This window comes from Drosophila hydei, unplaced genomic scaffold, assembly GCF_003285905.1.
Source record: "Drosophila hydei strain 15085-1641.00,03,60 unplaced genomic scaffold, DhydRS2 tig00000060-arrow-pilon, whole genome shotgun sequence".
NCBI lineage: Eukaryota > Metazoa > Arthropoda > Insecta > Diptera > Drosophilidae > Drosophila > Drosophila hydei.
The window spans coordinates 165217-188738 of NW_022045656.1; the positions used below are offsets into that span (position 1 = coordinate 165217).

General features: G+C 38.8%; 1 protein-coding gene across 1 annotated transcript in view; it reads left to right on the forward strand.

Moving 5' to 3' along the window:
* Positions 1-23522, forward strand: part of LOC115483804 — a 180940-nt gene that overhangs the window by 68261 nt on the left and 89157 nt on the right. The window contains exon 4 of the mRNA XM_030226124.1: positions 8052-8148. Within this exon, the coding sequence (XP_030081984.1) occupies positions 8052-8148 (97 nt within the window). The remainder of the gene's footprint in view (positions 1-8051; positions 8149-23522) is intronic.

A 23522-nucleotide genomic window follows, 5' to 3' on the forward strand; every position in this document is an offset into this window, starting at 1 on the left:
GCTCGAACCCAAAGATCATTGCCTTCGAGCACCATCGCAGCCACTGCACTGCGCTTGCTAGAAGAGTTGCAAATTTGGAGTTAAGTAGCAGCTGGTAATACAAGCAGTATTCGATCGCAATTTCGATTCTTCGAATAGAAAAGAATACACGCATTTGAATGTATGTAAGTTAAAATAAAAGATCTTGAGTTTTATTTTTACATGTGAATAGGTTGATCCCAGATTTCAGACTACTTTATTCTTGAGACCACTGTACCCTAGCTAGCTAAAGTCTGCGTTGATGGCGGAAGCGCTGCAGGTGACTCTCGCGACATTGTCTACGGTAGTTTCGCGCTATTGCAGCGGTTATTGATCGCAGCGAGAACTGCGCGACAACTTTGTTGTTAACTCTTCCCTCTTTAAATCCGCCTTGTCCCCAAATAGGTTTTTCCACATTGGATCTTTTTTTTAAAGTACGGGTCGTCATTTATCTCAGAAATGACCGTGTTGGAGCGCCGATAGGTGATCCCTTTTCTTTCGAGGTAATCTGCAGCAGATGGTCGATTCGGTGTTGTCGATCTGCTGACCGTTGTGATTATGAAGTCATTGTGAAGCCGGATGAGACAAGTCCCTCTGATGAATTCCGTAGTTCCTCATTGCTAAACTTGCAGTAAGCCCTAGAACCCTGAACTAGCTTTGGTATATATTTGGTATCGCTTAAATTAACAATTCGTCTCTTAAGGTATACGGTAATATTAATAAAGGTTTACAATTATTCTGTATTTCGTACATTTGGTTTTTTTTAAATAAAAAATTCATTTTGGTTTAGGTGAATTATCTTGTTTTATTGTGGAATGGATAAGATCCTAAGCGTGTGTTTTATTTCCTGACCACTATTGTAGTATAGTAATTTTTATACCCTGATCCCATTAAAAATACGAAATCAGGGTATAATGGTTTTGTACAAATGTATGTAACAGGCAGAAGGAGGCGTGGCAGACCCCATAAAGTATATATATTCTTGATCAGGACGACAAGCCGAGTCGATTGAGCCCTGTCCGTCCGTCTGTCCGTATGTGTGAACGCGTGGATCTCAGCATCTATAAGAGCTAGAGATTTGAAATTTTGTAGGTCCGTGTATAGCACGCGCAGGTCAAGTTTGTTTCAAATATTCGATAACTATTCGCATTTAATTGTTATCGAATAAAAACATTATTGAAATGCAGTAAATAAATTATATCTCGAACGTCTTAAGAGCTAGAGCCAAATTTTGTATTTAGTCTTATGAATATTTTATGCAATTTTGATTTTTGTTGGATTTTGGATGCCGGCTCCAAATTCCCCCAAATTCTTAGAATTTAAGTTTATTTGGAACTAGGGACATCATGTGAAGGCGTTTGCATCTCAACCAATCCAATAGGATATGTAGATCTTATGCTGAAAATTTCATTAAAATCCATTAAGTAAAACAGAAGTTATTAAACAAAACGTTTGGCCAATTTGCAAAAGCACATGTCAGCAGCGCCACGCGCACGCGCATTTTTCCTATGCGTGTGCACACATACATTCAAATGCGTGTATTATTTTCTATTCCAAGAATTGAAATTGCGATTGATTTGCGCTGAATTATTAGCTGCTACTTATGTTCAAATTTGCAACAGCTCACATAAGAAGGGCAATGGCTGCGTTTGTAGAGGCGCCGATCGTATGCAACTTGGTCCGGGTTCGAGACCAGTGGATATGAAACGATTTTTATTGTTTTATTTTTTTTTAGTTATGAAGTGGCGGTGTTGGTAGAGTTTGTGCACGTTGCGCAAATAATCCGGTTTCGAAACCTGGTCTCGCAATGTCGATTTTTATTTGTTTTCTTTTTTTTTTAATACTCGATACAAACTACGGAAAATATTAAAAAAGGACTGGGATCAGGGTATCTCCTAGTCGGGCACCCCGACTAGAGCTTTCTTACTTGTTTACGTTCTTAGTTATGATGTTCTAAGGCTTTTGCCGGTTTTTTTCTGATTTTTTCTATGTTGTTCTGTCTGCATCTTTCGTAACATTCTGGGTCTGTTGTAATACTCCTTCCAAAAAATACATCCAAAGGTCTCTTATTGGTAACGATGAGTTATACTTATATACTGCTCTATCCAGTAGTTCTTTAAAATTGTTCTGCTTCCGGTTATTTTTTAAACATCTTATTATTACGGATAAGGTGGAATATAATCTTTCCACTTGTCCGTTCACTGAACTTAACTGAAGGGGGAGCTTAAGAGATTTCGACATCTAACTGATCCTCAAGCATGAAGGTTACCGTTTCCGAATTTAGCGACTTTTCGTTATTCATCACAGTACACTTTGGTACTCCGTAATAGAATAATATATTGTGTAATGGTTCCTTAATATCCTGCATAGGTTTTGATTTGATAATTTTGGCCTGAGCTAATTTTGAGAATTTATCTACTGCTGTTAGTACCAATACTTATTCCGTTGAGTAAATGTCTACATGGGTAATTTGTCCTGGATACTGTGGAATAGGGGTTTCCTTCAATTCTGGGTTCGTAAGGTGTCTATCGTACTTTTGTTCTTTACATATCCTGCACTGTTTGATAAGATGCGTAATTTTCTCTTTCATTTTGGGAAAGTAACATTTTTCCGAAAGTTGTGCCTTTTTTCTGCTATGCTACGATGGGCCCTATTGTGTTCTTTTAGTATTTCTTCCTGTTAGATGTCTGTTAAAATGAGTTCTACAAGTAATGACGTGAATCTGATTTTATAGTTTTTGAAGTGTAAAGGATAGATCTTTTGTATTATTTGCTGTGTTGACGCAACTGATTTGATCTGGCTTGGTATTGATAACGCATCTGCGACTACGTTACTTTTACCCGGTTTGTATAGCAATTCGTAATTGTATTCCTCAAGGTATGCTTTCCATCTTTTGACTCTGGAATTTCCATTCCAGCTGCTAAGCAAATAATAATAATAAAAATAATAAGTAAGAGGTTGGTGATCACTGTAGATTTTAACTTTTGATCTACCGTATAGGTAGTTTCCGAGGACTTTTAATGCCAAAACTATAGATAACATCTCTTTCTGGTTAGTGGCGTAATTTTCTTCTGCTTTGAAAAGCGTTCTAGAGAGAAAGGAAACTGGTCTGTCACCTTGGGATAGTACTGCGCCTATGGCGAAATCGGAGGCATCTGATGTTAGTTGAGATTCCTTTTTGAAATCAGGGATTTGAAGAATAACTTCATCGGACACTAGTGAATTCTTGATTTTGTTTAAAGCTTCTATTGCGTCTTGGTTCATATTAATTATTTTTTTCCGTGAATCGTTTTAGGACATTCGTCCATCTTCCCCTCTTGACTTGAAATTTTTTGTACGTCCGTGTATAGCACACGCGCATATAAAGTTTGTTTCAAATATTCGATAACTATTCGCATTTAATTGTTATCGAATAAAAACATGAGTGAAATGCCGTTAATAAATTGTAATAAAATTTATATTTTATGCAATTTTGATTTTTGTTGCATTTTGGATACCGGCTCCAAATTTTCCCAAATTCTTAAAATTTAAGTTTAGATGGAACTAGAGCCATTATGTGACGGCGTTTGTATCTCTACAAAGCCAATAGAATATCTAGAGCATATGCTGAAAATTTCAGTGAGAAAATTTCAAGTTATTAAACAAAACGTTTGGCCACACACATACACACCCACACATACATTCAAATGCGTGTAGTCTTTTATGTTCGAAGAATCTAAATTGCAATTGAATTGTGCTGAATTGTTAGCTGCTACTTAACTTAGCTTGTGTAAGCAATACAGTGGCTGCATTGGTAGAGGCGACGCTCGTATGCAGCTGCAGGGTTCGAGACCAGTGGAGATGAAATATTTTTTATTGTTTTATTTTTTGTTTTTTTTTTTTTTAATTATGAAGTTGCGGTGTTGGTAGAGTTGGTGCACGTTGCTCAAACAATTCGAATTCTCGTCTCGTAATGTCGTTTTTTATTTGTTTTCTTTTTTTTTTGAATACTCGATACAAACTACGGAAAATATTAATAAAGGCAAATAGGTTTGGGATCAGGGTATCTCCTAGTCGGGCACCCCGACTAGAGCTTTCTCACTTGTTTAATTATGATGCGCGTTGCGTAAAAAGTGGGGGTTCGGATCTTGGTGTGGTAATGTCAGTTTTTATTTGTATTTTTTTTAATACTCTATACAAATTACGGAAAATCTTAAAAAACGCAGATAGAACTGGGATCAGGGTATCTCCTAGTCGGGCACCCCGAGTTTTCTTACTTGTTTCTCCTTTAGAAGCAGTAATCGACGTAGCCCATAAACGTCGATTAATGCTTCTAAATCTTTAAGGCTATCGTTGCCAAAAATGGCATCAAATGACTTTAGAGTTGGTAAAAGAAAAAATATTACGTTACATTCTGGTTAGTTGAATAAATTTGCAAGTTTGTAGTGTGTTATTTCGATGCTACCTCCTACAGTTATTGCTTAAAAGGTGTTTCGTTTGGTCTTGGATTTGTAACATGCTTCGGTTGTATATAGTTTGTGCTATAACCAGTATCGATAAGAATTTTGAAAATTTTGTGACCCCCCACTCGACAGTCGATATAGGGTAGCGAGGAGTCGCTCTTTCTAAAAAATTAAAATCTGTATTGGAGTATTTTGTGGCTTCTGGGTCGCTGCTCAATGTACCCTGCCAAGCTCATGACGCATTCTTCCTAGTTGTTAACTTCTATCATTGCCTGCCCGTATCTTTCATAATCCGTCATGGTGGCGTATGCCTCGGCATAGCCTTGTTCGTTTTGTTCCTGACATTCTTTTTCTTTTCCCGTCTTGGTTTATGGAGAATGTCGACCTTTTACCGATCTCAAACTGAGGTCTGTTCATATAGTTGACCATTTTTGTTTGCATATTGGTTGGGTCTGGGTGGGTTATGGCCAATATTGTTGCTGGTGATCAAATTGGTTTGATGGTCTTTGGAATTGACCGGGCTGTACCTGGTTATAGCTATAGAATGATCTGGGTAGTGACACTAGTCTACGTGTCGGAACTGGAGGTGGATTCTGAGATGGCAAATAAGTTGAGAGTATATAAGTTGGGTTCTTTGATGGAGTCTGGTCTATGTTTCTGAATTTCACATTTTGCTGCCTATTGTTTGCGTAGGTTGTCCTATAGGTTTGGTTTTCTAATTTTAGACACAAATGCAATGCTTGCGGTAAGTCAGTTGGTTTCTTGATTCCGAGAAGGCGTGGTAAATCACAACGTAGGGTTCTTATGAACGCATCTAATGCCCTATCCCTACAGGATTTTGTCATAACTACCTCAGTTTGTCTGTCTAAATTCACACAATTAACCTCATTGAGGATTAAAGATAGGTGCTTCTAGATATTCTGGTAAAATTCCTCAACTGTCTGTTGTACGTTTTGTATCATAGGGGTAAGTTGGTACTCCAGTATAATTAAATCGCGTTTGTCCGCAAAATGTAGAGTAAGGCATCGAGCCATTGCCTCCCAGTTCGGGGGCATATTGTAAGAGTCTAGTACTTGGTCTGTATGATAAGTTATTTTACTATGGAATGTTTGTAGAATACCAAAATATTTTGGTGACACTTTTATACTAGAGCATGCCTGTAGAATCGTATCTACGCCCTTTTTCCATGAGCTAAACTCAGCAGGATCTCCTAAAAATTCTCTCATTCCTTTTACTATGTCTGGCACGCGGTCTAAGTCAGTATTGTTGCCTCTATAGTCGGGTCTATACTATAGGCGGCTGCCTCAGCAAAATCGATAGCCTTACTTGTATTGTTGCCAATCTATCATTGATTATTCGGTCTATATAGTTTTCGATGGAATTTGTTGCACCATTTCTACTGTTTGATGCATCTGTCTGTCTGCTTGCCGTTGCTGCTGTCTCTGGTTATATTCGTCGTTATTGGCGTTGGTTGGTGATGAAGTTGGTAATTCAACTGTATTAAGTACTGCGGGTACTATGTAATTTTGGTTTGTGTTTTACTGTTTATTATTTTTTCGACTCAGGTTACACTGCGCAGCTGCAAGTTCGGTACACTAAGCTTATATTTGATTTTGTTTCTTTTGATATTCCTATTACTATTTTTCTTTGTTGCTTCTTATAATTGAAAATTTTAATATTAGCTCGATATATTTTCTTTATTAATTTTCTTAATTTATATTTGTAAATAGATTTTTATTTGATTCGTTGTTTTTATAACCTGATCTCATTGAAAATGGGAAATCAGGATATAATGGTTATGTGCAAATGTGTGTAACAGGCAGAAAGAGGCACGGAAGACCCCATAAAGTATATATATTCTTGATCAGGACGACAAGCCGAGTCGATTGAGCTCTGTCTGTTATATGCTGAAAATTTCATTAAAATCCATTAAGTAAAACATTAGTTAAAACATGAATTCAAATGCGCGTATTCTTGTTTATATGAAGAATCGAAATTGCGATTGAATGCTGCTACTTTACTCCTAATTTTCAACTCTTCTTGCAAGCGGTGCTGATAGAGGCGGCAGTCGTAAGCTGTAAATATGTGGGTTCGAAACTCGCGGCGATTTGTAGTTTTTTGTTGTTTTATTTATTTTTTAAAAAATTAAATTAAAAAAAATTGTTGGTTCGAATCTTGGTGTGGTAATGTCGATTTTTATTTGTTTTTTTTTTTTTTTTGAATACTCGATACAAACTACGGAAAATATTAAAAAATGCAGATATCTATAAGTCGCCTAGAGCATTCTTACTTGATTAATTATGAAATGGCGGTGTATTGGTAGAGTTTATGCGCGATTGGTCGAATCTCGGTGTCGGAATGTCGCGGTTGTTATTATTTTTTCTTGTAATACTCGATAGAAATAATAGAAAATATTGGGACTGGGATCAAGGTATCTCGTAGTACCCTGACTAGAGCTTTCGTACTCGTTTAACATTGTTCTTGAGTGCAGTCAATCTCAGTCATACCTTTTAAGGATCCAATTCTTAAGAGCTCTCAAGAAATTCCTGTTAAATCGACTGTAACCCTTGCAAGTTCTATTTTGCTAAAGTTTAAAATTCTTAAAAAATATAGAAGCTTTCCAAAACATAGAAGCTTTCTAAATATTTGTGTAATAATCTTCTTGGATTTCGACTTTGAATACATATATTTATGAACACACATATATATATTTATTCCTCTACTTTCACTTAATTTTAAAAACCTTTCAAATTGTGGATCTCTAATTTTTAGTCACGTTTGTTTGATTTCCATACAAATGTTGATTTTTGACATGCTTTGCGTAATGCGTCTTTGAACAAGAATATTTTGTGAGGTCGACCACGACTCCTTCGTCTGTTGGATACATCTTAAGAAAACCACTATACACTCATGTTCCATTTTCTATTTATACAGAGTCTAGACCATAAGAACTTAGAAGACTTAAAATAAGTTTCTATAGGTCTGCCAGACAAATGAGAATATTAAAGGCTTAAGTTATTTCTATTTATTTGAAAAAAAATTAACAGATGGGACTTTGAAAAAAGTACTTTCGAATCGCGAATGCTTCCACACATTATGGACGCATCGTTAATCCGTAGTATTTTTTCCAGGCATAAACTTCTTGCTATTCGTAATACTAAACGGAATTTATTGTCAATTAAATTTCTGATATGTTTTGCAGACAGTTAGTTCTGACGATTGTAGATCGACAGGAATTTGCCGGAATTTTCGATTTTTTTCACTGAGTGTAAAATATCAAACGTACGTTCGCTCAAACTTTTATTTTATGTTTCGATTTAAATTTTATTTTCAAATATGTAATGCCATATACGTACAACGTAGAAATAAATATACAAATATTTATTTATGCTACAACTAAATATTTACATATCAACTTTAAATAAAATCCGTTATATAAAATCTCGTTAAATTAAAATCTTTCCTTGTCAATTCGAATTATCAGGATTCGACTGTAAAAATAAATAATGTGTAGTGAGTGTTTTTCAAAACATTTTGTAATGGAAATTATAATTATAATACTACATTTTTTGTTGCTTATACAATTTTCAGCAAAAATCAAAATCATTTACCATTAAAATATTCATCTTTGGATAAAGATCGGTCACTTAAATTAGTATTGCAAAATGGAAAATTATACAAATATCAGGTAAGTAAAGATTTATAAAGTCTGATCAGACTATAATCCTACGAAAATTAAAAATCTCCTACGTTCCTACATGCATGGTAAAAATTTATTTAATAGAATTATTTTAAAGAGTACGTCACTTAAGCTATGTTTTTTTGTAAGCAAGGTATAGCATATATCTTATCGCTCTAGGTAAAGTCTTAGATGGCGCTCCCGACGGTGTGCTGAATGATTCAAGGACCTTACCACTTCTTCCGAGAAACCGCGCCGGTCATGACATTTAAGTTATCGGATTGCTGTGTTACTCAGCAGTACTCATTTGGTAATATTTCCTGAGAGCTCTCAACGAAATTGTGCCACTTCAGTGCCGTATGTTTCTTTATCACCACAAAATGTTATCAAAACAAATAAAAAAGCTCTAGTAGGGGTGTCCGACTAGGAGATACCCTAATCCAGGTCTTATCAGCATTTTTTAATATTTTCCGTAGTTTGTATCGAGTGTTAAAAAAAAAAACAAGTAAAAACCGACATTACGACACCAAGATTCGAACCCACAATTTTTACACTACGCGCACCAACTCTACCAGCACCGCCAAGGCTCAAACCCAGGGATTAATCGCTTAAGAACACCGCCTATACCAACGCAGCAACTGCACCGCTTGCAAGAAGAGTTGCAGATTTGGCTTAAGAAGCAGAAGATAATTCAAACACAATTCAATCGCAATTTCGATTCTTTGAATAGACAGACGGAAAGGGCTCAATCGACTCGACTTGTCGTCCTGATCAAGAATATATACTCTATGGGGTGTGCCACGCCTCCTCTTGCCTGTTACATACATTTGCACAAAACCATTATACCCTGATTTGCCATTTTCAGTGGGAAGAAAAATCTAGCAAGCACATGAACCGGTTTGATGTAGCGAGACACATAAAAGTGGAGTGCGATAGTGTTATAAGCTGATAGCGAAATAAGATGGGAAACAGGTGATAATAGTCAGGTAAGAGCCTAGAGCTTTGCACTAGCCATATTTAGAACCCAGTTTCACACGTTAGCCAACTACACAACCAAAACGCTGTTAGCCAAGCTTTAGCCCAGCAAGAAGTAAGGTTTTAGTCTCAACTAAACGCCATGGCAACTACAATAGATAACTTGTGTATTGAAACTTCGCAAGTAGAAAGTTTTCAAAGAATTTCAGCCCAAGCAGAAATAAATTGCGACATCCCTCTCGATAGTTTTAGTGTCGCAAAGTATAGTGCCCAATTTTGACGCTATCTATCTAGTCACTACGTCACTACGACTGTAGAGGCAACGACTTGAATTGGTCAGACAAGACGACTTAAGCCTTATGGAGTATTACAACGCAGTTGCAAAGGCGCTGAGCAAGCTACATTGAAGAAGAAGTAAGGTCAGATTCGCTTCACGCATTTACGTCTGGTATGAAAAGATTACTAACAACGGTAGATATTCCAGCACAGCCGAAAGAGTTATCATCCTCCTTGGAAACATTTAGGGCACATATAGGAAAGAGTTGATCTGTGTACTTCGACAACATAATAAAGCCGATCAATTTCATCACATACACAAAGTGTTGGAATGCTTGTGCGAAAAAAAACCAAATTTTTCGGAGAAAGCGTCGAATTTTTGTGCTTCATAGTAACAAACACGTGGCCAAAACTTACCCAGAAAAAGGGAAAGCTATCCAGGAATTTCGTGAGACAAAAAATTGTTCAACTTGCGATCATTTCCTGGCTTAGCCAGCTACTACGGAGCCTTTGTTAAAGATTTTGCAGCAGTAGCAAGACCATTGACCAACATCCCCAGAGGAAAATATGACTCCGTGAGTAAGAACATTTCCAAGTTGAGCTCTTATCAGACGCTGCTACGATACATAATAAGATCTCACTAACTTACACGGTAGAGACAACTGAAAAGCCATTAAACTGTTTTGAAAACCAAATTGTCTTAATAGAGGCACGTTTCCCGATACAGAGAAAAATTATAATCTTCGGCAAAAAAATTCGCCATATCATCAGTTTTATTGATAAAAATTACTTATTTGAAACATTAAAACTGCTTATTATTCAATATTATTGAGATTTCCCACACTTCCAGCCACCAAATTGTGGCATTGCAAGACTACGTGTCAGATGACAAAAATGAGCAAGTGAAAATCATTACAATAGAACAAAAGCAGAATTTAATCTGAAACAATAGTATCGCTGCTGACAAATAGCTACAACATAGATATTGTTAACGCACCACCACTACAAAGCGTTTCAAACGGTCAGGTGGAAAGATTCCATAGCACTCTGGCAGACATAGCCAGAAGCGTAAGAATTGATAGGAAAGCTAGCGTTACGGTGGATCTAACTATGAGAACAACTTTAAAATATAATAGATCAATCCACTCGGTCACGAACCAAAAAACGCTTGATGATGACATCAATCGAATTTTGACAGTACATTTGACAGACAAAACATTGCAAGCTGTACTTCAAAGATTTAACGCAGACAGGCAAAACGGAATATTTGAGGTAGGCGAAGTGGTGTTCGTTAAGAATAACAAAAGGTTAGGTAATAAGTTAACAGCACTTTACACGAAAGAAAAGATCCAAGCATATAAGTTATTTAAGTCTATCCGCTCCAGTAGTCCTCGTAAGGGGATGCCGTCGGGTAGATCCAGGTTGTTAGTTGATAATGTAGATTAGGTTGAGATACGGTTAAGTATCAGATCACTGGCCTTGTGGCTCAGCGATATATTAATTAATAAGTCAGTCGGCCAATTGCCGAAGCAATGTTTATTCAACGTGCGTTAGCTTACGTTATTGGAACAGAACTGATCGTGACAATGAAATGAATAAAAGACTAAAGCTAAGTACATAAAAGGGAAATATGAATCCAAACCTAAATACATATTATATAAAGATCACGCCATGGGCTGTCGGCCGCGCGGAGCTATGCCGGCATATTTATGTTAGCGTTACAATGTCTGCGATTGCGACATATAACGAAAACTGCTAATGCCCGCAATAGCATATTTTGCAGACGTTGCGTTCGCAGTGCAACCGAAATCCGATACGTTGATGTTCTAGCTGCGTGGGTTGCTCCGAACTTAACGCGAGGGTTGTTCGTTAACTTGGTTGTTAACTATTCCCCCTTTACGTTCATTGCCGTCCTCGGTGATGCGCAACTCCTGGATGAATCTCTGCAACTTAATCGAGGTGTTCTTCCGATACCAACATAGGCCAACTACGATGAGGCTACAGAACAGAAGGCTGATAGTTACTCCAATGGCGAACCAGAACTTGGGAGATCCGTTAGATGACATGTCGTCGCTTAATTCCCTAATGGCGTGCAGGTTGTGTTCATTCATTCGCTGAAGTAGGGGTAGGCTTAGCACGTGATCGTGTCCCGTAATGTTCAGTAAAGGTGAAGTCGGAATGCCAGGAACCATATCGACAGTTTTATCGTGGTTGAGATACGTGGTGTCGTTTACCATGGCGTTGCGCTCAAACGTTATGAGATTAGTTCCCCTGATGTATATTGTGGGGCCTCCATCTATACTAACTCTCGCAGGCTGGTTGATGATGATCATTCCTTCGTCAACCCTTGTAATAGGTTCCAGGTGACTGGGCTGCGTTCGGCATATGGCTGATTCGCCTGAGTGTAATCCGCGGAAGCATGTATCATGCGCGGCTAGCTTGCAAAATGTTGCGTGGTTAGTTGTGACGCAATCGGTGGCAGCTTTCACTCCGTCCTTGCATTCAGCTACTATTTATCGTGTAATTGTAGCGCGGTGTTTTGATGTGCCACCGGAAAAATTATGATCTTTTTACAAACAAATCTTATATTAGGGTATTCTATAATTATATGAAGGGTGCTGTCGGATTGAAATATTTTAATTTTTGATACTGTCATTAAACTAACTATGGAGACCTCTGTGAGCTGTTCAGTGAAAATAGATTTTAAGTCTTTATGATCAAAAATAGTTGGATTTATTATATCTGATTTGGCAAGCGTAATAGTAAGCATAAGGTTTTGAATTTCTATGATAAGCATTCTATTTCTTGCTAGAAGTGTTTCATACAAGTGTGGGGTGTCAACCATTTCAGACTTTTTAGCTTTGATTATTCTATTAACTGTCTCTGTGAGCAGGTTGATTTGTTTCTGAGTTTCTGTGTTGATTACAATTTGTCTATTGTTTGATTCTATTAATTGTATTTCCGAATTTCGAATTTTCTCCAAGTCAGACGCATCAGGCGTTCCAGCTATTACTTTTAGTGCTGTGCCTAGGAAGTCTAAACTTCTTGCTATCCTGTGGTGTATTGTTAGAGTGGACAATAAGTTTTGGACGTGTTCTATGTCTACTTCTAAAAGCTTTCGCATGTGAGAGAGGGGAAATAGTTCGGATAATTTTATGGTATCGTCTATGATGGCTGAGAATTCTGTTAAGTTAGTCGAGTGTCGTATGAATTTACTTTGCTCCCATAGTCAAACACTACCGTCTAGCACAGGAATGTATTTCGCATTTGAGAAGTCGGTGATGCGCGCCCCCGCTGCGGTTAGAATTGGCAGTATTATGATGGTCAACCTGTAGGAAATGTGAAGCGAAGTTATATTAACTGTGTGGAACCAAAAAATTTTGTAGTTTATTTAAGGTTGTCCTTATGGACCACCCTCCCCTTAATAAGTACAGACGTCCCTAGGTTTGCTCGTATGTGTCCCTCAGAACATAATGGGGTCAGCTTGTTTCCTAACCTCTTGTTGTTTTTTATGAATACTTTTTCACCTACATCGAATACCCTATTTTGCCTATTTGTGTTACATCTGATGAGTTGATCTTGCTGGGCTTTGATTATCCTGTCTTTGATATTATGTTGTAAATCGATATTTTGAGAGTGAATGACGTCTAATGGTTTCTGTTCTGTAACTGACTGAATTGTTCTATTATATTTTATAGTTGCTCTTATTATTATCTGTGTTGTGTTATTTAATTTTTTGTCAATTTTAATGCATCTGGCTATTTCTAATAGAGTGCTATGAAAGCGCTACACCTGTCCGTTTGAGCAGCTATGTAGTGGAGGGGTGTTGACTATGTCTATGTTAAATTGATTTTTTAGTAGCGAGGTACGATGCCTCATTGTCGCAATAGATTGTTTTTATTCTTGGAAAAATGTTGATTAACTGTAACATGGGGTTAATGATATCTATTATTGATCTGGATAATAAGGGTTGTACAATGGCGAATTTGGAAAATTTATCAACACATGTCAAGAATAGTTTCTGGTCAGTGGAGAAGATATCTATGTGCAGCATTTCACCAGTATAGGATGGTATGGGCGTTTCCCCCAGTTCTTGTTTTTTTGGGTGACGGTCATTCTTAGCGGTAGTGCTCACCTTGCAATTTGAGACTATTTCCTTAGTTAATTTGGCCATTTTTGGAAAATAATATTCGCGAAGAATTTGTTTCATGTTTTCCTGCGCTGCTCTATGTGCGCGATTATGTTCATTATTAACTATTTCTATTTGGTCACTTTTGCTAGTAATGTCGACTACAATATTCTTGCAGTGCCAAAACTTTGTTGTAGGGTAGAGTGATACGAGTTCGTGTTGACAGACTGCCAAGGTCGGGAGATCACAATAGAATGCGTTTACCACATCACTGTTTACTGCAAGCTTTATGGATTCGAGGAGGTCATTCTTGTCTGTGAATTGTATCACATGGCGGGGTTTTCTGCCGAATATGATGAGTCTACGATACAAATTGTAGCGTGCTTCTTCTAGGATAATTTGGTTCCTAAAAAGGTTAACGGGCTTGTCTGTTGTATCGATTGTGTAGGTCAGGGATATCTCACTATGGATGGTAGCAGCACATGATTGTGTTTCATCTTGCAGGGCATTAACGTTTTGCCGGGACAGGGCATCTGCCACGAAGTTTTCTTTCCCAGGCTTGTAATGAATCTGTGCGTTATGCTCTTCAATGTATGCTTTCCATCTTTTAATATTTGCGTTAGTGTTTTTTTCTGACACTGCAAAGGTGAGCGGCTGATGGTCCGTAAAAATGTGAAGTTCTCTGGTGCCATACAGATAGTTCTGTAATTTTCCAAGAGCCCATACGATGGCCAATAATTCTCTTTCATTGGTAGCATAATGAGATTCAATTTGCTTTAATGTTCGAGATATCATTGTGATTGGCCTTCCCCCTTGAGACAGTACTGCACCGATACCATTAGCGGAAGCGTCGGTCGTTAGATCAAAAGGTTTTTTAAAGTCCGGGTACATGAGTATGACGTCTTCTGACGCCAAAATATTTCTTAGGCGGTCAAAAGCGTCGCGTTGTGCATTGTCAAAGTCAATTGGAACCTTTTTGGACATGTGTTTGCTTACCATGCCGTTTTCGCCACGTCATCAACATAGACGTAGCATATTTTTCCGATTTGTTCTCTTAATACATCATCGATTGCCCTTTGAAAGATGCTTCCCGCATTTTTCAACCCAAAGGGTAGCCGGCAGAATTCGTATTTTCCGCCATTTACCGAAAATGCCGTTTTTTCGCGATCTCTTTCATTTAGATAAATCTGGTGGTATCCAGATTTCAAATCTAGTATTGTGAAAAATTTCGCTTTTCCAAGATTGGCTAGAATCATTGGGATGCTCGGTATTGGGTACCTATCGGCGATGGTTCGCTCGTTTAACTTTCGGAAATCGATGACGAGTCGCTTATTTTTGTTGCCGTTTGCGTCTGTACCTTTTTTATCAACAACCCATGCAGGGCTGTTGTATGCAGACCGTGATGGTTTTATAATGCCATTTTTTAGTAATTGAGCGATTTCGTTGTTAACAAAATCGGCTACGCTTGCCGGGTATGGGTATAGTTTTGAGTATACCTCTTTGTCGTCAATGGTGCGGATTGTGGCCACAACCGATGTGTTAAATGGCAACGCCTCGTTAGAGGTCGAAAATGTACCAATCCTTTTCAGTATGACATTTTTAAACTTGTCCCTTACATTATCGGGGACTACTATGTCATCTATGCGTGTACATTATCGCATAGGTGGTGATGCAACACCTCCGTCGTATTGCCGTAGGTGATATTATTATTGTTTAAATTTAGATTTACCCCTGCTTGTGTCAATAAATCGAAGCCTATTATAGCATCAAAAGTGTCAAGAGTGTCTAAAATAAAAAATGGGGCACTTTTTCCAAAAATTTTCATGGAACATTTTTCTTTAATTTTACTGGACCCGTGTATGGAGTTCACAGTGAATGGGGTGTCGACAGGTGTTATGTTTTTTAACTCCTTTACGGGTTTTACATAATTTTTTGCCGCCCCAGTGTCGATTAGGATTTTTAATGTTTTGCCAGCCAATTGTCGCTCGACGAACGGCAATTTGGAGCGTTCCCTAAAAAATTCAATAGGTCATTGTCTCCTAGCGAATCACTCTCATCGGAGGCCTCAGCAACTGCAGCTTCTGCTGCACTTGTGTAGTCTTGATCCTCTTGGTTAGAGTTCTGTTGAGTTACATTATTGATTCTTTGGCGTCTTTGCCCTGACACACGTTCTGACGTGTTCTGTCTCTTTTGAGCTTCGCCGTATGTGGGGTTACTCTGAGGTTTACCCCAATTAGTCGGTTGTCTAAACTTTGAAGTTGATGGATCGATGTCCATGCGCCTGGCTCTGACCTTGGTTAGAGTTGTTGGGCCTGTTGCTTGAACTTGGTCCGGGTTCGCTTTGTTGGGTTTTATTTTGGTTTTGTTTGAAGTGTGGATTTTTCTCGAAATATTTTCCCTGTTTTGGTATTTGGAATTATTTCCTTGCTTATTAGGCTCCCTAGAGTGGTTCCTATCTTAGATTGTTTTGGCATAGGTCAAACATGCTTCTTTCTATGCTGTTCTCAGCCTCGCGAGCCAACGCTAAAGCGGATGGCAAATCTTTAGGCTGTGCCGGTATGACCAATGCTTTTAGAGGCCTCCTAAGGCCTGCCATAAAAGCATGCAGGGCATCATTCCTAATTTCTGCATTGAGGATAGATGCTGCCTGTTCATTATGTGTCATGACAATTTTGTTTGTAACGAGCGTGAGTTTTTTCTCGACTTCGTCATAATATTGCATTATGTCTAGGTCACCTTGCCTAACCAATTCGTTTTGTCCGCGTATGTGCAATCAAGTCTAGCGATGATTGCATTGAAGTTGAGCACAGTATTGTGGGATGTGAGCACTGAGCGTGCTGCGCCACACACTTTGTTTTTTAATATAGCCACTGCTTGGTAATGGGTTTCACTTCCATCGTATCGTTCGAAAATTTGATACGCCTCTACGGCAGCTTGTCTCCAAGACACATATTCTTCGTGGTCACCACTAAAATTCGGTACCGATTTAGCAACGTCTAGTCTAACTTCGCATCTAATGTTGGGATCAATCGTTACGCTTTCATATACTTGAACTTGAGGTGTTTCTACTCTAAGTGAGCTCACTTGTTCTCTCAATGCTTGAATTTCGGCATGCATTTCATTTCTAATTTGTTGTTCGCTTGCTAGTGCGCTGCTGATAGCGTTATCTATAAAAGCTTTAACTGTTTCTGTGTCCATTTCTGTTTGGTTTGATGTACGGGGTGCAAAGCCTAAACTATATTCTTCGTCGCTATCGATTTCCACTTTAATATTCCTATAGGTCCAACTCATTAGCAGTTGGCGAAAATCCAACAATAAGAGGGAAAACAATCGAAATGACAATAAACCCGCACACAGTTTATATTTTATAGACTTAGTTATATGTATGTATGGATACTTTGGTTTGAAATAATTCAATAGATTTATCTACTACGTCACCTTGCGCTTACATTCACGCTGCCACTTTGTTTTATATTTATTGGAATTTTTAAGTTTTTTCTTTTGTCAGTCACAGTCCCTTACATGTTCTTATGGTGTGGGTGCTTAGATGTTAATCCCGTTGGGCGCCAGTTATTTAAGTCTATCCGCTCCAGTAGTCCTCGTAAGGGGATGCCGTCGGGTAGATCCAGGTTGTTAGTTGATAATGTAGATTAGGTTGAGATACGGTTAAGTATCAGATCACAGGCCTTGTGGCTCAGCGATATATTAATTAATAAGTCAAGATTATACGGCCAATTGCCGGAGCAATGTTTATTCAACGTGCGTTAGCTTACGTTATTGGAACAGAACTGATTGTGACAATGAAATGAATAAAAGACTAAAGCTAAGTACATAAAAGGGAAATATGAATCCAAACCTAAATACATATTATATAAAGATCACGCCATGGGCTGTCGACCGCGCGGAGCTATGCCAGCATATTTATGTAAGCGTTACAATGTCTGCGATTGCGACATATAACGGAAACTGCTAAAGCCTGCAATAGCATATATTGCAGACGTTGCGTTCGCAGTGCAACCGAAATCCGATACATGGATGTTCTAGCTGCGTGGGTTGCTCCGAACTTAACGCGAGGGTTGTTCGTTAACTTGGTTATTAACTTATATAAGTTAACAAGTAACCATCGCACGCTAGGCCCTCTAATATAAAGCTACCCTCGCACTCGCATTCCGCTGACAAATAAGTGCAATGCCCTCGCTGCTGAATAGTAACGGTAAACATGATACTTGCGCAAACCGCAAGTTGAAGTGTTAACAGTTATGTTGAGCTTTTGTGCTGAGTCTTATGCTGAGTCGGCACTGCCGGCTATGACTCTGGTCGTTTTTGCTTCTAGCTTTAGCTTTGACTTTGAGTTTAAGTTTTAGTTTTACGTAGACACTCATTGGAATAAATCGTATTTGCTCCGGCACAAGCCGTCAAGACAATTGCTTTTATCTTTTTATAAGACCACTGTACCCAAAGGCCAGTAGGTCAAGGGAGGAAGTCAACTCCCCAACATAATCTTCATAACCGAAGTTTATTTTATCAACACAATTACATAATTGGCGCCCAACAACATATAGGACTTACGCCATCATACACAACCAATTTAGAATTTTGGGACCAATAATATGTAAGTTCATGAATTGTTCTTGTTCGTTCATAAAACACACAACCAAAGAAAACTGCTGACTGCGGCAGATGTTATTGAATGTTTAAATAAAAAGTAACTCAATATTTACAAAATCATATTCCGATTCTGTGTTTCATGTCTATGCGAGATAAATAAGCTATCACTTACATTTTCACAAAAACAAGTGCCAGTTTAATATAATAGTGCATATGAGCTGGTTTGATGCTGTTAGGAATATAAAAACCGAGTGCGAAAGTGAAGGTGAAACACAGTGGGATTTAGACACTGATAATAGTCGAGTGCAAAGTGAAAATATAATGGACCCGAATCAGGTGCAGGCTTTGATACAAAGCGCTGTTAGCCAAGCATTGGCACAGCAAGAGGCGAGGTTTCATACTCAGTTAAATGAAGTAAGGGATCAAGTCAACAGATTAAGAGTCGAGGCACCTCAGGTTGAGGTATACCAAAGAATCACTGTCAACCCAGAAATAAGATGCGACATTCCGTTAGATATTATCAAATCAATCCCCGAATTTGACGGCAGCACCGACGAATATGTTGCCTGGAGGCAAACAGCTGTAGACGCATATGAACTCTTCAAGCCGTTTAACGTCAGTAGCATTACCAATCCGTGACTATAATTAGAAATAAAATTAGAGGTCCAGCTAGAGCACTCTTAGTATCCCATAACACAGTGCTAAATTTTGATGCAATCGTAGCGAGGCTAGTCTGCACTTATGCGGACAAGACATCGCTTCGTATACTGAGACAATCGTTAGATATGTGTAGGCAGGGTAACTTAAGCCTCATGGAATACTTCGACGAGGTCGAACGAAAACTGACTCTTGTAACCAACAAAGTGGTTATGACCCACGAGGCAAACCAAGCTACCATAATCAATGAAGAGGTTAGATCCGACGCACTACATGCATTCATATCAGGTCTTAAAAAATCGTTGCGATCCGTTGTGTTCCCAGCACAACCCAGGGACTTGCCATCCGCCTTGGCTTTGGCCAGGGAGGCGGAGGCAAGCATTGATCGAAGTATTTTCTCGGTCTCTTATGCCAAGGCTTTAGAAGAAAGGGCTCAAACAAGTGAGACTAATAAAAACCGTCACACCAGACAAAATAACAATAACAGGGATGAACGGGGCCACGAAAAAAACACACATTTTTTTAAAAAGCAAAACTCCAACAACGATAGGCAGGACAATGGAGGTTGATCCCTCCATATCCAGACATAGACAGCCCACTGCTTATGCAAGACCCCAAACAAATAACGAGCAGACCTCAAAAAGATCTAATACTTCCGATCGGGCCACAGGCCAAGAGCGTCAACGCTTGAATAATGTCGTTCAAGAAGCCGCTAACGAACAGGAACAAAATTACAACAACGCAGCAACAGCCATTGTAGCTGACATAGACGATGATAATGAATCAATAGATAACAGTGACTCATTAAATTTTTTAGGGAACGCTCCCAGCTGCCGTATATCAAACGACAGTTGGCTGGGCGACGAAAAATTACATAAGGCCCGTAAAGGAGCTCCCAAATGTAACGCCCATCGATACCCCTTTCACTTCAATACCACATTTGTGACAATGTAAACTTTACAAACGTCATCGACATAATCGTACCCCTCTCCATTAAAAAGGAGTTCAAGGATATGATATTAAAAAGAACAAAGGCATTCTCAACCTCTAACGAGGCGCTGCCATTTAATACCTCAATTGTGGCTACCATCCGTACCATAGATAAAGAACCAACATATTCCAAACTGTACCCATACCCTATGGTAGTTGCTGACTTTGTAAACGATGAAATCAAGCAACTACTCAAAGATGGCATCATACGACCATCAAGATCCCCGTATAACAGCCCTGTATGAGTTGTTGACAAAAAAGGGGCAGATGCCAATGGGAACAAGAAAAAGAGACTGGTGATTTTAAAAAGCTAAGCGAGCGAACTATTGCCGACAGATATCCCATGCCGAGTATTCCGATGATTCTAGCGAATCTAGGTGAGGCAAAATTTTTCACGACCCTAGACTTAAGGTCAGGGTACCACCAGATCTACTTAGCGGAGCAATACCGCGAAAAAACCTAATTTTCAATAAATGGTGGCAAGTACGAATTCTGCCGATTGTCCATCGGCTTAAAAAATGCAGGAAGCATCTTTCAAAGAGCCATTGACGATGTTTTGAGGGAACAATTAGGGAAAATATGTTATGTATATGTAGACGATGTAATAATATTTTCCGAAAATGAAGCCGATCATGTTCGCCACATCGACACGGTATTAAAATGCCTGTGTGAAGCCAACATGAGAGTAGCTCAGGAAAAAACGAAATTCTTCAAAGAGAGCGTAGAATTTTTAGGATTTATAGTTGCTAGAGGCGGTGCCGCGACTGACTCCGAGAAGGTCAAAGCTATACAAGAGTACCCCGAGCCAAAAAATTTGTTTAGTTTCCGGTCATTTCTCGGCCTCGCTAATTACTATAGAGGGCTTATCAGGAATTTCGCATCCTTAACTAACATCCTTAAAGGAGAAAATGGCTCTGTCAGTAAACACAGATCCAAAAAAATCGAAATTGAATTCAACCAAACCCAACGCAATGCATTTGAAAATCTGCGAAACATTTTGGCATCAGAAGATGTCATGCTCATGTATCCAGATTTCAAACAGCCTTTTGACCTGACCACTGATGCCTCAATGGATGGCATCGGCGCGGTTCTATCCCAAGGGGGTAGACCGGTCACCATGATTTTACGAGCTTTAAAACAAAGCGAGGCACACTATGCCACTAACGAAAGAGAGCTATTGGCCATTGTATGGGCATTAGGCAAGTTACAAAACTATCTATATGGCACAAGGGAGATTAACATCTTCACTGAAGGAAGGAAAATTTAGTTGCGGATGCCCTATCAAGGCAAAACGTGAATGCCTTAGAAAATGAACCCCAATCTGACGCTGCTACTGTTCATAGCGAACTTTCACTGACCTACACGGTCGAAACAACCGAAAACCCACTTAACTGCTTCAAAAACCAAATTGTTTTAGAAGAAGCACGGTTCGAATAGAAACAAGACATTATACTTTTTGGTAAAAAGATCCGTCACATTATTCACTTCACAGATAAGAATAATCTTTTCAAAACACTGAAACCACTCATTGTCGCAGACGCTGTAAATGCAATACATTGTGATTTGCCGACTTTAGCCTGTGTCCAACACGACTTGGTATTAAATTACCCTGCTACAAAATTCTGGCACTGTAAGAACATGGTGGAAGACATTACTAACAAAAATGACCAGTTAGAAAGTTAGAAAGAAAGAAAATGTAAAACAAATTCTCCGTGAATATTACTTTCCAAATATGGCTAAACTGGCAAATGAGGCAAAGCATGCACCAGAACAAAGTATGACAGGCACCCACAAAAACAGGAAATGGGGGTGACCCCAATACCGTCATATGCTGGCGACAATTTGCCGTAGTACAACCACTGTCATCCCGCACAATAGTGGACATAAAAATACCCATTATCCAACTGATAAATTTTTTTCCAGAAGTGAAAACTATATATTGTGACAACGAAGCTTCCTTTAACTCGGAAACTATAACATCACTTCTTAAAAATGGCTATAACATAGATGTTGTCAATGCACCCCCACTTCACAGCAGCTCGAATGGGCAAGTGGAACGTTTCCACAGCACTCTAGGTGACATTGCGAGGGCTTTTAGAATGGACAAGATGTCCTCCGACACGACAGAACTTATTATGAGGGCAACGGTAGCATACAACCGAACCATACATTCAGTCACAAACCAAAAGCCTATAGAGGTTATATATGCAGCACCTAGCGAATTTAGGCAAGCCATCAAAGACAAAATCACCAAAGCGCAGCAAGACAATCTTGCAAGGTGTAACCCGGATAGACAAAACAGAATCTTTGAGGTAGGCGAAAAAGTTCTTATAAAATATAACAGAAGGCTAGGCAAAAAGTTGACTCCATTATTCACGGAGGAAGTAATAGAAGCAGACTTGGGAACCTCAGTTGTCATTAAGGGGAGCGTGGTCCACAAGGACAATCTCAAGTAAGAATTATCCACACTTTTCAACATAAGCTAAAAATAGAAATAAAATGCTCTACAATTATTTTTCACCTCCCGTTTTTCTTTCCGCTCCTCTTACAGGATTAGCCTTACGATCCTCTTATTATTAGGGACAGCACATAGTCGGATCATTGACTATTCCCATTCTAGCTACATATTGTCAGAATTGTTAGACATAGACATATAAAAATTTGTTGTCCGTAATAAAAATACACCACAGAATGGCGAGAAGCTTAGATTTTTTAGGCACTGCGCTCAAAGTAATAGCTGGCACTCCAGATGCGTCCGATTACGAAATAATTAAATGGTCCGAAGCACAACTGGCTAATGCAAATAACAGGCAGATAGAGATAAACACAGGAACTCAGAAACAGATTAATAAAATCACAGCGACGGTAAACGAAATAATTAAGGCTAAAAAGAAGGAATTTGTCGACAACCCGCATTTATATGAAGCGTTGTTAGCATGAAACAGAATGTTAATAACCCAAATTCAAAATTTGATACTTACAATAACACTGGCTAAGTCTGATATTATAAATCTTACCATTTTCGATCATAACGATTTAAAGACAATTTTAGATGAACATCCTTTAGAAATACCCATAGTCAGCCTAATCGAAGCGGCAAAAATTAAAATCCTTCAGTCCGAAAATGTTATTCCACATACTAAAAGCATACCCTAGAATCAAGTCCATCTGCAAGATGATCACAATATTCCCTGTCTCACATCAACACGTCGCAATATAACTAGAAGAGGATACCATTGCCAAATGCAACGACGATGTATTAGCAGTCAACGAATGCGTCACAACCACCTACGCTGCGATCTACAAACTAGCCACACGAGATACTTGCGCCCGTGCACACCACGCCGGTAGCGCAGCGTTTTGCCGCACACCAAGCCATTTGAATCCCAAGCCATTTGAATCCCATTACAGAAGTGGATGAAGGCATCATTATTATCAACGAGAGCTCAGCGAAAGTCATTACAGACGACGGCCCAGAAATCGCTTTCTGCAGTCGTCAATGGCACTAAATATGTCAACCGGCGCGAGATGGTGAATAAGACGCCAGGCATTGCTGGGTCACCTCTTCTAAATATCATCAGCCATGACTCAATATTAATGATGAATAACTTAAGGAAGAATTGGAGTCGACCGGTACATATGCAAGCTGGCTAACCATTGGCATCATCTTGAGCATCGCATGCAATTGTTTTATCATCATCTATCATATTTTTAAGCGAAGACAATCATCGAAGGAGCTACAAAAAGC